Raw genomic sequence first — 19079 nt, 5'->3', positions numbered from 1 at the left:
TTTTTTTTTTTTTGAGGCGGAGTCTTGCTCTGTCGCCCAGGCTGGAGTGCAGTGGCCAGATCTCAGCTCACTGCAAGCTCCGCCTCCCGGGTTCCCGCCATTCTCCTGCCTCAGCCTCCCAAGCAACCGGGACTACAGGCGCTCGCCACTCGCCCGGCTAGTTTTTTGTATCTTTAGTAGAGACGGGGTTTCACTGTGTTCGCCAGGATGGTCTCGATCTTATGCTGTGAATTTCTTAGCTGCCTCCTACTGTTAGACCTTCTTCAGAATCCTCTCCCATAGCAGAGGATCCTCTTCAGCTGGTGTTCCGCCTTTCTCTGAACTCTGAAATGATTGAACCGTTCTCCCATACAGCAATGTCTTTTGGAATTTATACCCTGTTTAAGAATGGTTTAAGGTAAATCACACCCACTGGCTTCCAGGGGCTCACTCCTGTTTTTCTTTAGTGACTCAAGGTACAGCTAAGGGCGGAGGCCAGCTAGTTGCTGTCAACCTGGCAAATTATTGCACCTGATAGAATGATCTCCAGTCCAGGATCTGACTTTCAGTTTGACAGGGCCACAGATTTTAATTTTTGTCCTTCTGCGCAACTCCAGAGCTGAACTCCTTGTCAATCAGTCAAGAATGCCAGTTTTCTAATTCTGGTGGGAGAAACTAGATAGCTTGGAAACTAGGTAGGTGACACATAAGGAACCCACCCTGTCTGCTGAGACTAAGTTATTAGGTCAAAGAGATGCTTCATGTATGTGGAATTTGAATACAGATTCATTGTGAGAGCCAGCTCTGATTTGTTGGCTGTGACTGCCTGGAATTCCTATGGGAGCATCTGAGCTCATCAGGAAGGAGAACTGTGATCCCATAGTGATTTCTGCTTTAGGTGCAGGAGAACAGTAACCCAGGATCTTCTATCCTTCAACTAGAACAGTGTTAGATGTTTCAAAGACATTTCTGTTAGACTGGGGTTAATATGGTGGACTGCTTTTCTCAACTATAGGAATAATTCCTTAAGGGATTATGTTGGTGTTTAGCATGAGAAAATCTTCAGTGCTGGACAAATACACTGCCTTTCTGTAGATTGCATTCAAGACCCAGCCCTTGTATCACTCCTTGGTAAATTCTTAATTGATTTAGTTGTTTCTTTCTTTACATTTCATTCCCAAGAATATTCTTTGGGCTCTGATCATAATTGGATGTTTCTCAAGTTTCTTTGCTTATAATTTATGTACCATTTAAAAAGATCATTTAGTTTTGTTTATTATATGTTTACTTTGACAAGTTTTACTGTCAATGGGTATCTTTCTCATGACCATAAACTCAAATTCTAGAAGTTGAAATGTGTGTAGGGTACCTTCTAAATTGCTGATTTTGGTAATTGTTACTTGTTAACTCACTGAGCTTTATGCTCTTCTCTGACCCCTTCTTAACCCACTGATTCAAGTAATAATCATTTATTGAGCACCTACTTCTACTTTCTTCTGCATTGCTGGGTATCTCTAGATGTATGCATAAGTCACTGATATGACAAGATACTTGAGGATAAGCCTTGAATACTTAGAATAAGTTTAGTGATTCTCCAAGCCAGTGATTTTCAAGGGATATATGATAATTTGTTGGATATGTATGCTAATATTACAGCTTTATATTCGAGAAAATTGTTTTAGGAATACAAATTATGAAAAGTAAAACTTGGCCAGGTGTGGTGGCTCACGTCTGTAATCCCAGCACTTTGGGAAGCCGAGGCGGGCGGATCACTTGAGATCAGGAATTTGAGACCAGCCTGGCCAACATGGTGAAACCCCATCTCTACTAAAAATACAAAAATTAGCCAAGCATGGTGGTGTGCACCTGTAATCCCAGCTGCTCAGGAGGCTGAGGCAGGAGAATCACTTGAATCTGGGAGGCACAGACTATAGTGAGCCACGATTGTGCCACTGCACTCCAACCTGGGTGACAGAGCAACACTCCATCTTAAAAAAAAAAAAAAATCAGACTTAAAGCCACTTCTCTTGGTGAATTTTGGACGGCTACCTTTTTCCCTCCCAGAGGATTTGGAAATTAGGTGGAAAGATAACTTCATTGATAAGTATCTTTCAACTTTCCTGGGGAGGCAGAAAGTGTGGGTTGTTCGAAGCCACTTTTGTACTTTAGGACCGTTTTGCTGACAGAGCTGCCTCTTTTGTGATGCCTTAAGGCAGATATGTTCTGATAGACCCCTGTAAGAGATTCAGAACGTCTGGAAGAGATATTCTGTCTTTGTATTTGGGTTGATCTGATTGGCTAGAGAAGCTGGCATGGTACAAGAGAAATAACTATTTATGGGGAGAAGCACTGGACAGTCTGGAAAAAACTGGCCATTTCAGAGGCCTAAAATGTGGAATATAGGGAGGAGGAGGCTACTTTGTGGCCTGTTGTGTGGTAGGCAGGAGCTACATTATCTCCTTTAGCCTTTACAGCCACCCTTGGTATTGCCCCTGTTTTATTTTTATTTTGTTTATTTTTGTGAGACAGAGCCTTGCTCTGTCACCCAGGCTGGATGGAGTGCAGCGGGCTCACTGCAACCTCCCCCTCCCGGATTCAAGCGATTCTCCTGCCTCAGCCTCCTAAGTGGTTGGGATTACAGGCGTGAACCAGCATGCCCGGCTAATTTTTGTGTTTTCAGTAGAGAGAGGGTTTCACTATGTTGGCCAGGCTGGTCTCCAACTCTTGTCCTCGAGTGATCTGCCCGCCTTGGCCTCCCAAAGTGCTGGGATTACAGGCATGAGCCACCCCACCTGGCCTTGTCCCTGTTTTAGAGATGATGAAATGGATGCCCCAAGACGTTAAAATCTCTTGTCTGAGATGATTACAGCCAGGAAGTGGCAGAACTGCAATTCAAATGTATATCTATCTAGCTGCAAGGCACAGGCATGTTTTTACTTTCACTGGAGGGTCATCCTACAGAGGAAAAGGGTTTTCTAGTACAGATTCCCTTAGGCACTAAATGTCTGCTTCTTCAACCTTAACATTTGCATATCTTTTTTTTTTTTTTTTTTTTTTTTTTTAGGTAGGTTCTCCCTGTCACCCAGCCTGGAGTGCAGTGGCATGATCACAGCTCACTGTAGCCTCGACCTCCTCAAGCAGTCCTCCTGAGTGGTTGGGACTATAGACGTGTACCACCATGCCCAAGTAATTTAAAAAATTTTTTTTTTTTTTGGAGAGACAAATTTTCACCCTGATGCCCAGATTGGTTTGAACTCCTGGACTCAAGCGATTTTCCTGCCTTGGTCTCCCAAAGTATTGTGATTATAGGCATGAACCACAGTGTCTGGCCTAAAATGTGCTTATCTTAACACAGTAATTGTGTTATGCAGGGTAGACCTTTAGAGCTATCATTTCAGGAGACGGAATGCATTCTGAAACTTGTCTGGTGCCAGAACATGGAGTGCTTTTGAGCAGATCATGCTTTTTGAGGAATGTCACTGTATTAGTTTGCTAGAGCTGCCATAACAAAGTACCACAGACTGGTGGCCTAAACAACAGAAATTTATTTTCTCAGTTTTGGAAGCTAGAGGTTCAAGATCGAGGTGTCAACAGGTTTAGCCTCATTCTGAGGCCTCTCTCCTAGGCTTGCATGTGACTGCCTTCTAGCAAGAAGGTGTGGTATCCTCACATGGCCCTTTCTCTCTGTGCTCACATCCTTGTGTCTATTTGTGTGTCCAAGTTTTCTCCTCTTACAAGAACATCAGTCAGATTGGATCAGGGCCCACCCTGAGGGCTTCCTTTTAACGTAGTCACCCTTTGAAGACCCTATCTGTAAATATAAGTCACATTCTGAGGTACTGGGGGTTAGAGCTTCAACATATGAATTTTAGAGGGACATAATTCAGCCCATTAACAGGCACAGAATACCAGCATTTTCCATCATATGAGCCTGGAATAATAGTTCTAGTCTAAGGTAACTACTGTTTGTATAAAATATAAAATCACTTGCCCACAATGAAGAAAAATGAGTCTGAAATGAACAATGATTGACTGTTTACAACATTTTATTTTAGTTATATCTTTGGTTTACTTACAAATGATAATAGGCCCTGAAGCTTTAAGTAAAAAACTATGGAAATAGTTACTTCAGTTGAGAAAAGCTGAGTGGTATTAGTCCAGAGTTTGAGAACTCGTGCACTAAATCCGCAAAAGATAACAGGATGCAATCAGATTAAGACTGAGTCTTATGATTTAGTCACTTGTCACTGGAAGCCGGGAAGACTGGCCTCTATTTATAGGCTGTTTTCTAAGTGCAAATGGCATGTTCTTGTTTGGCTCTGTGGGTTGTTTTGAAGGGGTCCTGACGTAGTCAGATATCATGCGTTACTCCCTGATCTTGATGTACGTTTTAGGTTATTTATTCTCTATCAGTTACGTTCTTATTTGAAAAAATTTTTAACCTCTCTAGTCAACAGACTCTTTTGAGCCTAGCAATAACTGAGGTTTTTGACTTGGCCTATTAATAAATCTGTCTCTGGGCTGGGTGCAGTTGCTCACACCTGTAATCCCAGCACTTTGGGAGGCTGAGGCATTTGGATCACCTGAGGTCAGGAGTTTGAGACCACACTGGCCAACTTAGTGAAACCCCATCTTTACTGAAAATACAAAAATTAGCTGGGCTTGGTGGTGGGTGCCTGTAGTCCCAGCTACTTGGGAGGCCGAGGTAGGAGAATCGCTTGAACCCGGGAGGCGGAGATTGCAGTGAACCGAGATCATGCCATTGGACTCCAGCCTGGGCAACAAGAGCGAAACTCCTTCTCAAAAAATAAAATAAAATAAAATACGATATAAAATGGTAGCTCACGCCTGTAATCCCAGCACTTTGGGAGGCTGAGGCCAGTAGATTGCTTGAGCTCAGGAGTTCAAGTACAGTCTGGTTGACAAGGTGAAACCTGGTTTTTACAAAAAATCTAAAAATTAGCTGGGAGTGGTGATGTGGGCCTGTGGTTCCAGCTACTCAGGAGGCTGAGGTGGGAAGATTGCTTGACTCCAGGAGGTCAAGGCTACAGCAAGCCCCTGTCTCAAAAAAAAAAAAAAAAAAATTGTCTCTGCCCCTTCAAGGGTGCTTATGTTCAATTTTAATTATTACAATACTTTTTAGTGTAAGAGCCCTGGGGATTCTCTAGAATGAGAGACTTGAAAAGTTCACTAGCAGTTTTTGAACTATGATGTTAATAGTGAATAATTTGGGAAGTGTGTAACATATGTATAAAGAAAAAAATAAAAAAAATCACATCCGGGTACATTTTTTTATATTCCTAGGTACCTTCAAAACAACACGAGAGTTGTTTTCCAGTTCTTAAATTCTGTAGATCTTCATAATTATAACATTTTCCTATGCATCTTCATAAGTAACCATGTGGACAGATGATTTTCTGTAGTTAATGATTTCTTTTTCTTTTTTTTTTTTGAGAGAGTCTCACTCTTGCCTAGGCTGGAGTGCAGGGGCCTGATCTCTGCTCACTGCAGCCTCTTCCTCCCTGGTTCAAGCAATTCTGCTTCAGCCTCCAGAGTAGCTAGGATTACAGGCATGCGTCACCATGCCTGGCTAATTTTTGTATTTTTAGTAGAGATGGGGTTTCGCCATGTTGGCCAGGGTAGTCTTGAACTCCTGACCTCAAATGATCCACCCTCCTCGGCTTCCCAAAGTGCTGAGATTACAGGCGTGAGCCAATCGTGCCTTAGTTAATGATTTCATCGAGTCCTTTCCAGCTTTCCAAGTCTGTGCTGCCTCTTTCTGCAAGCTTACTGAATGTCCAATTTGTTGTGAAAATAATTGTTATACTTTATGCCCTACGTTTTAGGCCCTTATATGTGTCATCTTGTTTAATGTGACAGCAACCCTATGGGACAGGATCTATTATCCTTTGGGAGGCTGAGGCATTTGGATCACCTGAGGTCAGGAGTTTGAGACCACACTGGCCAACTTAGTGAAACCCCATCTTTACTGAAAATACAAAAATTAGCTGGGCTTGGTGGTGGGTGCCTGTAGTCCCAGCTACTTGGGAGGCCGAGGTAGGAGAATCGCTTGAACCCGGGAGGCGTTCAATGAGGAAACAGAGGCCTATAGGGAGTAAATAATTTTAAACCCAGACATTCTTGATGCCGTGACCTGTACTCATGCCCCCCATGCTTCACAGCCTTGTCAATGAGTAATTTATCAGGACACCCACGCATGTGAGGTGGTTGCGAAAGGGTAAATATTGTCCTTTCCACATTTTATTAGGGCACTATCAGTAACTGATATAAAAGTATCCTTGGGACTTGAAATACTGCTACATCAGAGATTCACTGGGGTTATCTCTTTAGTTCAGATACTGTCAGAGCTTGATGTGTAATTTCACTTCTGTATCATAATGGTTGAAGTATTTTATGTTGTGTCTGTGGGACAGTTTAAATTAGTATTTCTTGTTTTTGAACAGTGGGCCACAATACGAATTGAAAAAGGAACCCCAAAGGAGTCGATTCTTAAAAACTCTGCTTCTGTTGGTAAGTTTTCCTTTTCATTATGATTGTTACCATATTCAAATTGCGTAGATGTAAACCTACCCAATTTGAACTTGAAATATGCAGACAGCAGTATGTTCTATACGCTTTGGATCTTTCATAATTCTGTCAGTGTAAAATAGCAGCTGCCTGAGTTTTCATGGACTTTTTATTGTAAAGGTGGTAATATGTGTTAGCTCATCTATGTGTTCTTATAGGTATTGTTTTCCTTTCTAAGGGCATGTATTTGAAGATGGCTGTCCATGGTTTTAAAGATGTAGTCAATGGCCAAAAGAAAAAAGAAAAAGAAAAAGAAAAAGGCTAATGGGATTTCCTGCGAGTTAAAACCTATTATTGAGGTTTCATTAACCAACTTGTGATTCTCAAAGTATGTTCCTCAAAATACTCTTTTCTGCTGAAGGCTGATTGGTAATACATGAAATAAAAAATAATTTTCTTGTGAAATAAGCTTAGGAATCATCACATACTATACTTTCCTTTTGGAGAGTACTATTGCATACTAATAAAGGCTCAGAAAAGTCCTGCAATAAAGAAACATGCTTGACCAGGTGCAGTGGCTCACGCCTGTAATCCCAGCACTGTAGGAGGCTGAGGTGGGCAGAGTGCTTGGGCTCAGGAGTTCAAGACCAGCCTGGGCACATGGTGAAACCCCGTCTCAACAAAATATACAAAAATTAGCTGAGCGTGGTGGTGCGCACCTGTAGTCCCAGCTACTAGGAGTGGGGCTGAGGTGGGAGGATTGCTTGAACCGTGGAAGTTGAGGCTGTAGTGAGCCGTGATCACACCACTGCACTCTGGCCTGGGCAATACAGGGAGACCTCATTTGGAAAAAAAAAAAAAACTATCAAATACTTTATTGGAAGGAATTTATCTTCTGGAAGCTTTTCTAAAAGGAATTGTAGAAATTGTATTCTATAACGAGTTTTGGAAATAACAAAATATTTGACTGAAAACATTGGAGTATTTTTGTATAATCGGATTATGATTTTCAAATGATTGAAGCAACTAATAGAGCTTCATTGTGTATACTTAAACACCAAAATATTATCACCAATAACATTTTTTCCAAGTCTGGATATTTCTGGCTATATTTTATCCTTTTTTTATTGACAGATACCTTCTCTGAGATATAGCAGATCTATAATTTTAAAAAATTATTCTGACTTCATTTAAAAATGTATGTCCTTATGATTTAAGGAAAGAACAAACTTTCTTGCTGGTTTTCTGTTGTGCTTGGTGAGACTGACCTGTTGATCTTGAGTGAAAATCAGTGAGCCTTGGCCGGGCGCGATGGCTCACGCCTGTAATCCCAGCACTTTGGGAGGCTGAGGCGGGCGGATCACAAGGTCAGGAGATCGAGACCATGGTCAAACCTCATCTCTACTAAAAATACAAAAAAAAAAATTAGCCGGGCGCGGTGGCGGGCGCCTGTAGTCCCAGCTACTCAGGAGGCTGAGGCAGGAGAATGGCATGATCCTGGGAGGCGGAGCTTGCAGTGAGCGGAGATTGTGCCACTGCACTCCAGCCTGGGGGACAGAGCGAGACTCTGTCTCAAAAAAAAAAAGAAAATGAGTGAGCCTTAATAGATTGAGGTGATTGCGGTACATGTTTTGGGCCATGAATTTTAATTTAATTTAATTTTCTTATTTACATCAAATTAATTAAATTTTCTGCTTTTGAGACAAAGTCTCACCCTGTCCCCGAGGCTGGAGTGCGGTGGCGAGATCTTGGCTCACTGTTCAAGCTATTTTCCTGCCTCAGCCTCCTGAGTAGCTGGGACTACAGGCGTGCGCCACCATGCCTGGCTAATTTTTGTATTTTTAGTAGAGATAGGGTTTTACCATGTTGGCCAGGCTGGTCTCAAACTCCTGACCTCAAGCGATCCTCCCACCTCGGCCTCTCAAAGTGCTGGGATTACAGGGCATCAGCCATTGCACCCAGCCAGGCCATGAGTTTTAAAGGACACAAAGTATTTCAATTTGGCAGGTGATGGGATTAAAAAATCAGTAGATGAGAGGGTCCAGTAGCATGGATTTAGTTTTTAGTTTTTTTTTTTTTTTTTGCCTATGCAGAAATGAGAACTTTTTGAATATTTACACTTATTGGATTACTATTTTTATTACAATCTTTGTCAAACATCTGCTTTTTCTGTTTTCGATCTTTGTCTTTTCCATGGTATCTCCAGGAAAGAATGGAAGTGAACAGGAGGAGAAAATAGAAATCATAATATTTTAGAGTAATGCTGATGCCCGCAAAATTTGTCGTATTTCATTCAGAGTGTCTACCCTTCCTTGTAGCCTGTGAAATTGGAAATTGACTCTCATAGTTATTGAACAACTGCAACATGTAGGGTTGACAAAGGATCCAAAGTTGATTAAGACATGGTCCCTGTGGGGAGATAGGCATTTCACCGACCACTGTGATAAATACTGAAATAGGTGCATAAACAAAGGACAGTGTGAGATCTAATTTCGGCTCTGATATGTACTGCTTTCGTCTCTGCTAATCCCACAACTGTGCATGGTATGCAACTCTGCTCCCCTCCTGACTTCGTGCTTGGGTATCCAGGGGTACTTAGTACCAGGGGTATTAAGTAAGGGATGTGTGCCCTGTTGATACATACTAGTGTTTGGAGTCATCTGAGAAGTAGTGTCACAATCCTAGACAGACTGATAGAGGGTGATGATGAAACATTGAGTACTTGTGTGCTTGGCTGGCGCAGTTTTTGGCCTTGAGAGCACCACGTCTCTGTATCAAAGTTTAGGCAAGGGTCACAGGCAGGCCAAGGACCCCAGGAGTGTGGGTACAATTTTGAGATGTGTCTGAATGCTATAGTCCTGAAAATAGATTTTGAGGAGCTGAGAGGGAGAGTTATGCTTATTTTCTGCACTGAAAAACTTCCCTCTGCTGCTCTTTCATTTAGTGGAACACACTTTTTTTTTTTTTGAAATGCATTTCAAGTCTCCCTTCCCAGTTAGATCCTTTTGCATTGTATTTCTTCTGTGCTTTTATTGAATAAACGAATTGAAAGGTGAGCCTAGGCAAATTATTAACTGTGGTTAAATAATTCTCTTCTGTCTTTGGTCATATTCTGCTGTGTCTTTTATTTAAAAGCTATTTAATTTGTTGAGCTGCAGATATGATTATGGGTAAATCTTGTTAAGAAGTTCTGTTATTGCACTTTCACCTTCCTCTTCTTCTTCTTCCTTTTTTTTTTTTGAGATGGGGTCTAGCTGTATTGTGCCAAATTCCTGGCCTCAAGCAGTCCTCCTGCCTCAGCCTCCCAAAGTGCTGGGATTACAGCCATGAGCCATAGTGCCAGGCCATACCTTACTCTTCTAAGCTTAAGGACTTTTCCTCATTGTTAACACAAAGAAAAGGGTAAATCTTTTTCCCCACTTCAAGTAACTCTTTTATTCTGAGCATTAAACTTCAGTAGAGAATATAGTTACCCTTCTACCCTAGTTTTGTCCCCTGAAAGCAGAAGTACTAGAGCCACAGCGTAGAAGGCTAGGACAAGAAAATACAAGAATAATGGCTTGTTTGCTCCTTTGTATCAGCTGTGCTTTTGTTGCTCCAGCCACAGGACAAATGCATCTCCTCGGACCCTGGGACTTGGTCTGACTGAGATCTTAGCAACTTTTATTTTAGTCTGTTTTAAATATACAAAGGATCGTTTGACTTTTAAGAGGCACTGGCCTTACTCTTTGGGCATCTGATTTTCAGGGATTATGATGCTGTTAGGTTTGAGTTTGAATTTGGTTCATAGCTTTGATAGTAATTGTGATTAATATTAGTAATTATGTAATTTTAGTGACTCAAGATGAATTCTACTCTAATTGCATTATGACACTAGGACATTTTGAATGATTACCATGAAAAGTCACCAAGCATGAATAAAGGCCTGCATTTACTGGGAGTGAGTCATAAACGCCACAAATACATAGAGGTGGTAGCTTGTCCTTTGGCATTGTTCCCTTAGAGGGTGATGCTGGTGTGATTCAGCATTGTTGGCCACAAAGTGCACACAATCACTGCAAGTCCTACACCATCCCCTGCTCCAGCAGCACTGCACACGAAGACTGTGGTCGCATGGCCTGCTGTTGATTTAGCCCCTGTGCTGAATTTCTCTCTGCATTGTATCTCATGCCCCCAAGTCTCTTTTGCCCACCTAAACACTCAAAAAGGAGAAGATACTAAGGTGAAACTTCTGTTGTTATACCTCTTCAGAGAGAATTCAGGTTGCCTAACATGGCCCTCTAATTTTACTTTGAGAATTTTTTTCTGTGAGGCAATTGACTTAACTACTTGAAATCCTGTATACATTGGTTATATGAACATTAATAAAATCTTATACATTCATAGAAAAATATGGGATCATATTTTGTGACAGAAGTTTGAGAAATATGAAGTCAGGTGGGGTCATGCATGCCTATAGTCCCAGACACTTGGGAGGCTGAAGGGGGAGGATCTGGAGTGCGAGGGTAGCCAGGGCAAAATGGTGAGACCTATCTAAAAAAAAAAAAAGAAAAAGAAAGAAATTTGAGGAATATTTTTATACACTTATTTTGTTTTGGGCAGGCCGTTTTTGATAGTCTAAATTAGCTAACTTAATTAATGGTGTACACTCTGTGAATACAAACCAGTATGTGTTGCCCTCAAGAATATGAAGTATAATGCATCTAATGGGGTTATCTTATTGATAAAATACAGGAAGTTGTCATATATATATATATATGAAACATGTATTAGTATGTGAAATATATAAACTTGTCATATATATATGAAACATGTATTAGTATGTGAAATATATATTATTAATACATAATATATATTATTATTATTATTATTTTATTTTATTTTTTTTTTTTGAGGCGGAGTCTCGCTCTGTCTCCCGGACTGGAGTGCAGTGGCCGGATCTCAGCTCACTGCAAGCTCCGCCTCCCGGGTTTACGCCATTCTCCTGCCTCAGCCTCCCGAGTAGCTGGGACTACAGGCGCCCGCCACCTCGCCCAGCTAGTTTTTGTATTTTTAGTAGAGACGGGGTTTCACCGTGTTAGCCAGGATGGTCTCGATCTCCTGACCTCGTGATCCACCCGTCTCGGCCTCCCAAAGTGCTGGGATTACAGGCTTGAGCCACCGCGCCCGGCCTATTATTATTATTTTTAAGACAGTGTCTCACTCTATCGCCCAGGCTGGAGAGCAGTGGTGCAATCTTGGCTCACTGCATGCAACCTCTGCCTCCCAGGTTCCAGCAATTCTCCTGCCTCAGCCTCCTGAGTAGCTGGAATTACGGGGGTGCGCCACCACACCTGGCTAATTTTTGTATATATTTATTATTATTATTATTATTATTATTATTATTTTTGAGATGGAGCCTGGCTCTGTTGCCCAGGCTGGAGTGCAATGGTATGATTTCGGCTCACTGCAACCTCTGCCTCCCGGGTTTGAGAGATTCCCCCACCTCAGTCTCCTAAGTATCTGGGATTACAGGCATGCACCACCATACCTGGCTAATTTTTACATTTTTAGTAGAGATGAGGTTTCACCATGTTGGCCAAGATGGTTTCAATCTCCTGATTTCATGATCCGCCCACCTAGGCCTCCCAAAGTGCTGGCATTACAGGCGTGAGCCACTGCGCCCTGAATTGTTAAACTCATTTTGGGGGGTTAAATTTATATTGTAAACATAAAAAATAGAAAACCCCAACCAAATAAAACATTAGTAATCATTCAGCTAATGTTTATTCTGACAAATAGAACTAGTTATATATGAATGGAAGATAGGTACCTTCTTGAGGTGTGATTTGATGGTTATCTGCTCCAGAACAGCTCCATTCAGCCTGACCAGTGCCTGGAATTTAAACTTAAACCTATGGAACAAAGGAGTTTTTAATAAAAATACATTACCTCTTAGAGCTGGTTTTCTCAACCTCAACACTACTGATACTTTGGATTGGGTAATTATTTGTTGTGGGGAACAGTCCTGTACAATGTGAGATGTTCAGCAGTATCTCTGGCCTCTACCCAGTAGATGACAGACAGTAGCACACTCCCGTTTGTGACAACCAAAATGTGTGCAGACATTGCCAGGGCACTTCTCTCTCCTTCCCTCACCCCACCCTGCTCATTTGTGAATCACTGCTCCTAGAGAAGAATGCATTAGTGTATTGGTACCCACTATCATTAGCATGATTTTAGTTTTCTAATAAGTAGGCCCTTGAAGGAGCAGAATTTGATTTCTACAGTTTTTGGTGGTTGATTTGGGGAAGAATGGAACGACAAAGTAAGACTTAGGTGGGGTTGGTTAGATGAGCAGCAGGGTTAGCAGATGGTAGAAGAGGAGGCAGGTTCCTTAAGGAAAGATAGAAGCAGACAAAGAAATCTTCCTTCAGACTTTGCCTCATAGTCTTTTTTTTTTTTTTTTTTTGAGATGGAGTCTCGCTCTGTTGCCCAGGCTGGAGTGTAGTGGCCGGATCTCAGCTCACTGCAAGCTCTGCCTCCCGGGTTTATGCCATTCTCCTGCCTCAGCCTCCCAAGTAAGCTGGGACTACAGGCGCCTGCCACCTCGCCCGGCTAGTTTTTTGTATTTTTTAGTAGAGACGGGGTTTCACCATGTTAGCCAGGATGGTCTCGATCTCCTGACCTCGTGATCCGCCCGTCTCGGCCTCCCAAAGTGCTGGGATTACAGGCTTGAGCCACCGCGCCCGGCCCTGCCTCATAATCTGATGAGAACATACTCATCTATTTTGGAGGGAGCTTTACTTTAAAGTGGATTAGAGACTGGCATATAACTGTGCTTTATGGACTGAATGTTTATGTCCCCCCTACCTAAATTGATATGTTGATATCCTAACACCCAAAGCGATGGTATTAGGAGGTGGGGCCTTTGGGAGGTAATTAAGTCATGAAGGTAGAACCATAATGAGTGGGATTCATGCCCTTATAAATAGGGGCCCCAGGGAATTGTCTAGCGCCTTCCACCATGTGAGGACACAGTGAGAAGATAGCCATCTGGAAATCGGAAAGAGAGCCCTCACCAGAACCTGACCCCACTGGCCCCCTGATCTTAGACTTCCAGGCTCCAGACCTGTGGGAAAATAAATTTCTGTTTTTTGTAAGCTACCCAGGCTATGGTACTTTGTTATAGCAGCCTGAAGTGACTAAGGCAGTGCTCTAAACCTCTGAAACTAAATGACTTAGCATTTAACTTTGACCACTGATGAATGAGCAGGATGAAGTGGTTCTGGCAGGAAATGAGAAGGTAAAAGGTCAGATCAGAGCTATGGTCTTGTAACTGCATTGCGAAGTGATGGGTGTGAAGAGAGGGAAATAAGCCTTGAATCACAGAAAGGAAGGCTCCCATCTAAGGAAACTAGCTAGGACATTCATAAAATGTCTTGAATTATTTTTTAGATTGTTTTTCTTTTCGAATAGTGGTAACAACATGGATAATATTCCTGTGCCTTACCTCTATTTTGAGTGAAATTAGTTTTAAAATTTTCTGTCTCTAGCACTAACTGCTGAAGTTCTGGTTGGTGATTTAGCTGCATTAGTCCAAAACCCCTCAGCAGCTTGGAAGAGAGTACCTGCATCTCAGAGTTGTGGAGGTTTGAAAAGGTTGAGTGAGAACTGAGATTCAAAGATTATTTGAGGCCCGGCGCAGTGGCTCACACCTGTAATCCCAGCACTTTGGGAGGCCAAGGCAGGTCGATTGCTTGAGCCCAGGGGTTCAAGACCAGCCTGGGCATCATGGTGAAACCCCGTCTCTACAAAAACTACGAAAAATAGTCAGGCATGGTGACTCAGGACTCTGAGGTGAGAAGGTCTCTTGAACCCGAGAGGTCAAGGGTGCAGAGAGCTGAGATCGCACCACTGCACTCCAGCCTGGGCGACAGAGTGAGAGCCTGTGTCAAAATGAATAGAATAGAATAGAATAGAATAGAATAGAATAATCGAATAGAATAATAGAATAGAATAGAATATTTGAGAGTGAGAAGATAATAGGGTCAGACAATAGTCACTTATGGTCAACTCAAAAATACATAGCCTTTTATTTATTTATTTAGGGAGACAGAGTCTCCCTCTGTTGCCTAGGCTAGAGTGCAGTAGTAAGGACCACTATTTACTGTAACCTTGACCTCCCAGACTCAAGCTGTCCTCCCACCTCATCCTCCTAAATAGCTGGGAGACCACAGGTATGCACTACCAAGCCTGGCTAATTTTTTCCTTTTTGCAGAGGCGGGGTCTCATCTTGTTGTCCAGCCTGGTTTGTAACTCCTGGGCTCAGGCTCTCACCTTGGCCTCCCAAAGTGCTCGGATTAAAGGCTGCCTGCCTTATTTATTTAGGGAAGTTCTCTTCACTGTTGATAGGGGCAGACCTCTTAGCCAGTATCTACCGCACTGAAAATCCAGCTTGTCATTTTAGAAGTATTTCCCAAACCAGGCTCCCCACCCTCTGTATATCTCCTGGTCTCTTTATCTCCCAGAGAAAAACCCCAATTAAAACTCCAAAGCTTCTTTATTTTGTTTTTTTCTTTTAGGCAAGAACCTGTCAATAATAGTAATCATAGTCACCACCATTTGTTAAACATTGGCCCCGCTCTTCCAAATTATTTATTATACATGAGGGGGTCTTGTTAATCATCATTTTACTTGCTCTACATTGCATGACTGGTCAAAGGCAGCTTGAAAAAAATCCCAGTTTGTCTGTTCTACTCAAAAGCCCCTGTTACCACTTCCTGCTACTCTCTTACTATGCCTTCCTTACTAGCTCCTATGGGCCATACTTTCTGATTCTCCTTTTGATGTTTAAGGTGACTCTTCTACACATGGAATGGAAGCTCCCTCTTCTTTTCTTTTCTTTCTTTTTTTTTTTTTTTTGAGATGGAGTCTTGCTCTGTCACCTAGGCTGGAGTGCCGTAGCGTAATCTCGGATCACTGTAACCTCTGCCTCCCGAGTTCAAGTGATTCCCCTGCCTCAGCCTCCTGAGTAGCCAGGACTATAGGCGCACGCCACCATGCCTGGCTAATTTTTGTATTTTTAGTAGAGACTGGGTTATGCCATGTGGCCAAGCTGGTCTTGAACTCCTTATCTCAGGTGATCCACCTGCCTTAGCCTCCCAAAGTGCTGATATTACAGGTGTGAGCCACCATGCCTGGCCTCCTCTTCTGAGAATTGGCTTTGTCACTGTGATATAATAAGAAATACGTGTTGGACTTCTGCTCCCTCTCCCTTTCCTGCCACATAGGTCCTAAAACCTTTGGCATCTCTGCAGTGATAAGTGATAGTATCTTTGTATATGCTGTTGAGATGACTAGTGGCTGGGAGCACCTGGATAGCCTCAGGATGGCTAGTGGCTGATTGCCAGGGGGGCCAAATTTGTGATTAGAGGGTTGGAACTTTCATCTCCCCTCCATATTGCTCCCCAAAGGGCAATGATTTAATTGATCATGCTGATGTCCTGAAGCCTCCATAAAAACTCAGAAAGACAGGGTTTAGAGAACTTCCAGATTGTTGAACACATCCAGGTGCCTGGTGGGAGGTGCACCCCAGCTTCATGGGAACAGAGGCTTCTGTGCTGGGACCCTTCTGAAGCTTGTCGTCTGTGCAGTCTTCATCTGGCTGTTCATTTGCATGCTTTAAAATATCCTTTGTAATAAATCAGCACTAGTAAATAAAGTGTTTCCCTGAGTTCTGTGAGCCATTCTAGCAAATGACTGAATCTGAAGAAGGGGCTATGGGAACCCTCAATTTATAGCTGGTAGATCAGAAGTACCAAAGGCTTGAACTTGCAATTGACACCTGAAGTGGAAGTGGTCTTGTAGAACTGAGCCCTTCATTTGTGGGATTTGACTCTAACTCCAGGTAGATAGTGTCAACATTTAATTGATTTATGGGACATCTAGCTGGTGTTGAAAAATTGTTTGGTGTGGGAGAAAAACCCACACATCTGGGGTGACAGGAGTGTTCTGTGTTGTGGTGAGAGTATAGTAGAAGAAAAGTCAGTTTGTTTTTTTCTTATTATGTAGTCACTTACCAGGAAGCTCGTAACAGTTTGTCCTCGTCATCAATGACATTTTTGAAGAAACAAATCGATTAAGAATGTTTAGCATTACAATCAAAGATACTATACATACATGCCAAACCACAAGGCTGACATTTTAAGTGAACTGATGGTTCATTTGACAGTGGAGTTTTATGAATGCTTCTGTGTTGTGGGATTTCTTGTTTAATCAAATTAGCTGTGTCCAAATCAACAGAGTTAATGTGGGCTGCCAGCCAAGATGTGGGTCAACTGTGTGTTGAGTAGGTTGTTAAAATGTTAGTCATTAAAATGGAACTCTGTTGAGACCATTCTGGCCAACATGGTGAAACCCTGTCTTGACTAAAATACAAAAAAATAGCCGGATATGGTGGTGCGCAGCTGTAATCCCAGCTACTTGGGAGGTTTAGGCATGAGAATCGCTCCAACCCAGGAGGCGGAGGTTGCAGTGAGTCGAGATTGCACCACTGCACTCCAGGCTGGGTGATACAGTGAGACTTAGTCTCAAGAAAAAAAAAGAAAAAGAAAAAGAAAAAAAAAAAAAAAAGAGGAACTCTGCCTGTTGTTCTCAACACTGTTTTTTTTTTTTTTTTCAGTGCTAACTGACAACTGATTAGTGTCCACAGCTCCACCCCCAGCCCCATTTATGCATCAAAATTCACAGTTAATTATGTGGCTAATACTTATATTTTGGGGTTAAAATTTTCCTATTTTATAATCAGCATTGATTATTTTGTAAGTTTTTGGAGAACTACTGGAATATGTAATGATGAAAAAAGAAATAGATTTTCTCATCTACCTTTCTCAAAAAAAAAAAAAAGTAAATTTATTGCTTCTAGCTTGGTTTTTTTCTTAGTCCACTCAGGCTGCTATAACAAAATACCATAGAGTGGGTGGCTTATAAATAACAAACATTGATTTTTCACAGTTCCGGAGGCTGGAATGCCCAAGATCAAGGCCCAGCTTCCTATTTGTACAGGTTTGTACAGAGCTGTCCTTTTGCTGTAACCTCACATGATGGGGGGAGTAAGGGATCTTTTTAGGACCTTTCTTTTTTTTTTTTGAGACTATTCTCACTCTGTCGCCCAGGCTGGAGTGCAGTGGCTCAATCTTGGCTCACTGCAAGCTCCGCCTCTCAGTTTCATGCCATTCTCCTGCCTCAGCTCCCAAGTAGGTGGGGACTACAGGCACCCGCCACCACACCAGGCTAATTTTTTGTATTTTTAGTAGACATGGGGTTTCATCGTGTTAGCCAGGATGGTCTCGATCTCCTGACCTTGTGATGCACCCACCTTGGCCTTCCAAAGTGCTGGGATTTCAGGCGTGAGCCAACACGCCTGGCCTAGGACCTTTCTTATAAGGGCAATAGTCCCATTTACGAAGCTCCACCCTCATAATCTAATTACCTCTCAGAGGTCCCACCTCCAAATACTCTGACATTGGAGATTAGGTCTCAACACATTAGTCTTAGCAGATGCAAACATTTAGTCTATGGCGGTACTTTTAACTTGATTTTAATAACTGAGAGATGCTAGCAGAAAATAACTCAGTTATAAAAAAAGGGGAGGGGTACAGATTGTTCTATTACAAATATACAAACCATGTAGAAATGGGAGCATTGAAGTTACCTTTATTTTAGTAAAACTTTTGATTCTATTGTAATCCCAAATAACAGGGTTAGCAAATCCATTCTGCCTGTTCCCTTGCCATCATCCTGGCAGACATCACTAGTTGATGAAATCTGACTCTAACTCAGGGATATCCAGTCTTTTGGCTTCCCTGGGCCACATTGGAAGAAGCAGTATTGTCTTGGGCCACACATAAAATACACTAACACTAACAATAGCTGGTGAGCTTAAAAAAATTGCAAAAAAATTTCATAATGTTTTAAGGAAGTTTATAAATTTGTGTCGGGCCACATTCAAAGTGGCCTGACACAAATTTATATGCAGCCCACAGGCCATGGGTTGGACAAGATGCCCTAAACTGTGATATGGCCTCAGAACTCTTTCATGCAACCCAGCAGAGAGCTACTCATGTCTCACTGTTTTGGAGCTGGCCTTTGCACCACCTCTCATCTGGAGGGTAGACAGGGGTTCTCACGCTGTGTACCAGAGAGGGTCACTAACTGAGAGTTGGGGAACCTGTTGAGTAACTGGGTTTTGGCATGCATTTGATTTTATTGTTTGAGGTAGTATTGATGAATTTGACATAATGTAAAAGGCAATGTAGTTGATTGGAGACTCTTAAGAGTTTTAAACAATGTAGGAAACCAGATTTTAAAGTCATCTTGCCTGGGTGTGGTGGCTCATGCCTGAGATACCAGCACTTTGGGAGGCCGAGGCGGGTGGATCACCTGAGGTCAGGAGTTCAAGACCAGCCTGGCCCACGTGGTGAAATCGCATCTCTACTAAAAATTTAAAAAATTAGCTGGGCATGGTGGTGCATTCCTGTAATCCCAGCTACTAGGGAGACTGAGGCAGGAGAATCACTTGAACTGAGGAG

At 42.3% G+C, this 19079-nt stretch overlaps 1 protein-coding gene across 4 annotated transcripts in view; it reads left to right on the top strand.

The window, feature by feature from the left end:
* The window catches only part of GPAT3 (glycerol-3-phosphate acyltransferase 3), a 75150-nt gene that overhangs the window by 2442 nt on the left and 53629 nt on the right, over positions 1–19079 (top strand). For all 4 annotated transcript variants that reach the window (XM_033214203.1, XM_033214202.1, XM_033214200.1 and 1 more), the window contains one exon: positions 6444–6510. In XM_033214203.1, the coding sequence (XP_033070094.1) occupies positions 6444–6510 (67 nt within the window). The remainder of the gene's footprint in view (positions 1–6443; positions 6511–19079) is intronic.

The sequence above is a fragment of the Trachypithecus francoisi genome, unplaced genomic scaffold (assembly GCF_009764315.1).
Source record: "Trachypithecus francoisi isolate TF-2019V2 unplaced genomic scaffold, Tfra_2.0 Lachesis_group1, whole genome shotgun sequence".
In the NCBI taxonomy this organism is placed as follows: domain Eukaryota; kingdom Metazoa; phylum Chordata; class Mammalia; order Primates; family Cercopithecidae; genus Trachypithecus; species Trachypithecus francoisi.
Note: the sequence above shows the minus strand (reverse complement) of the source record. Positions and strands in the feature narration are given on the sequence as shown.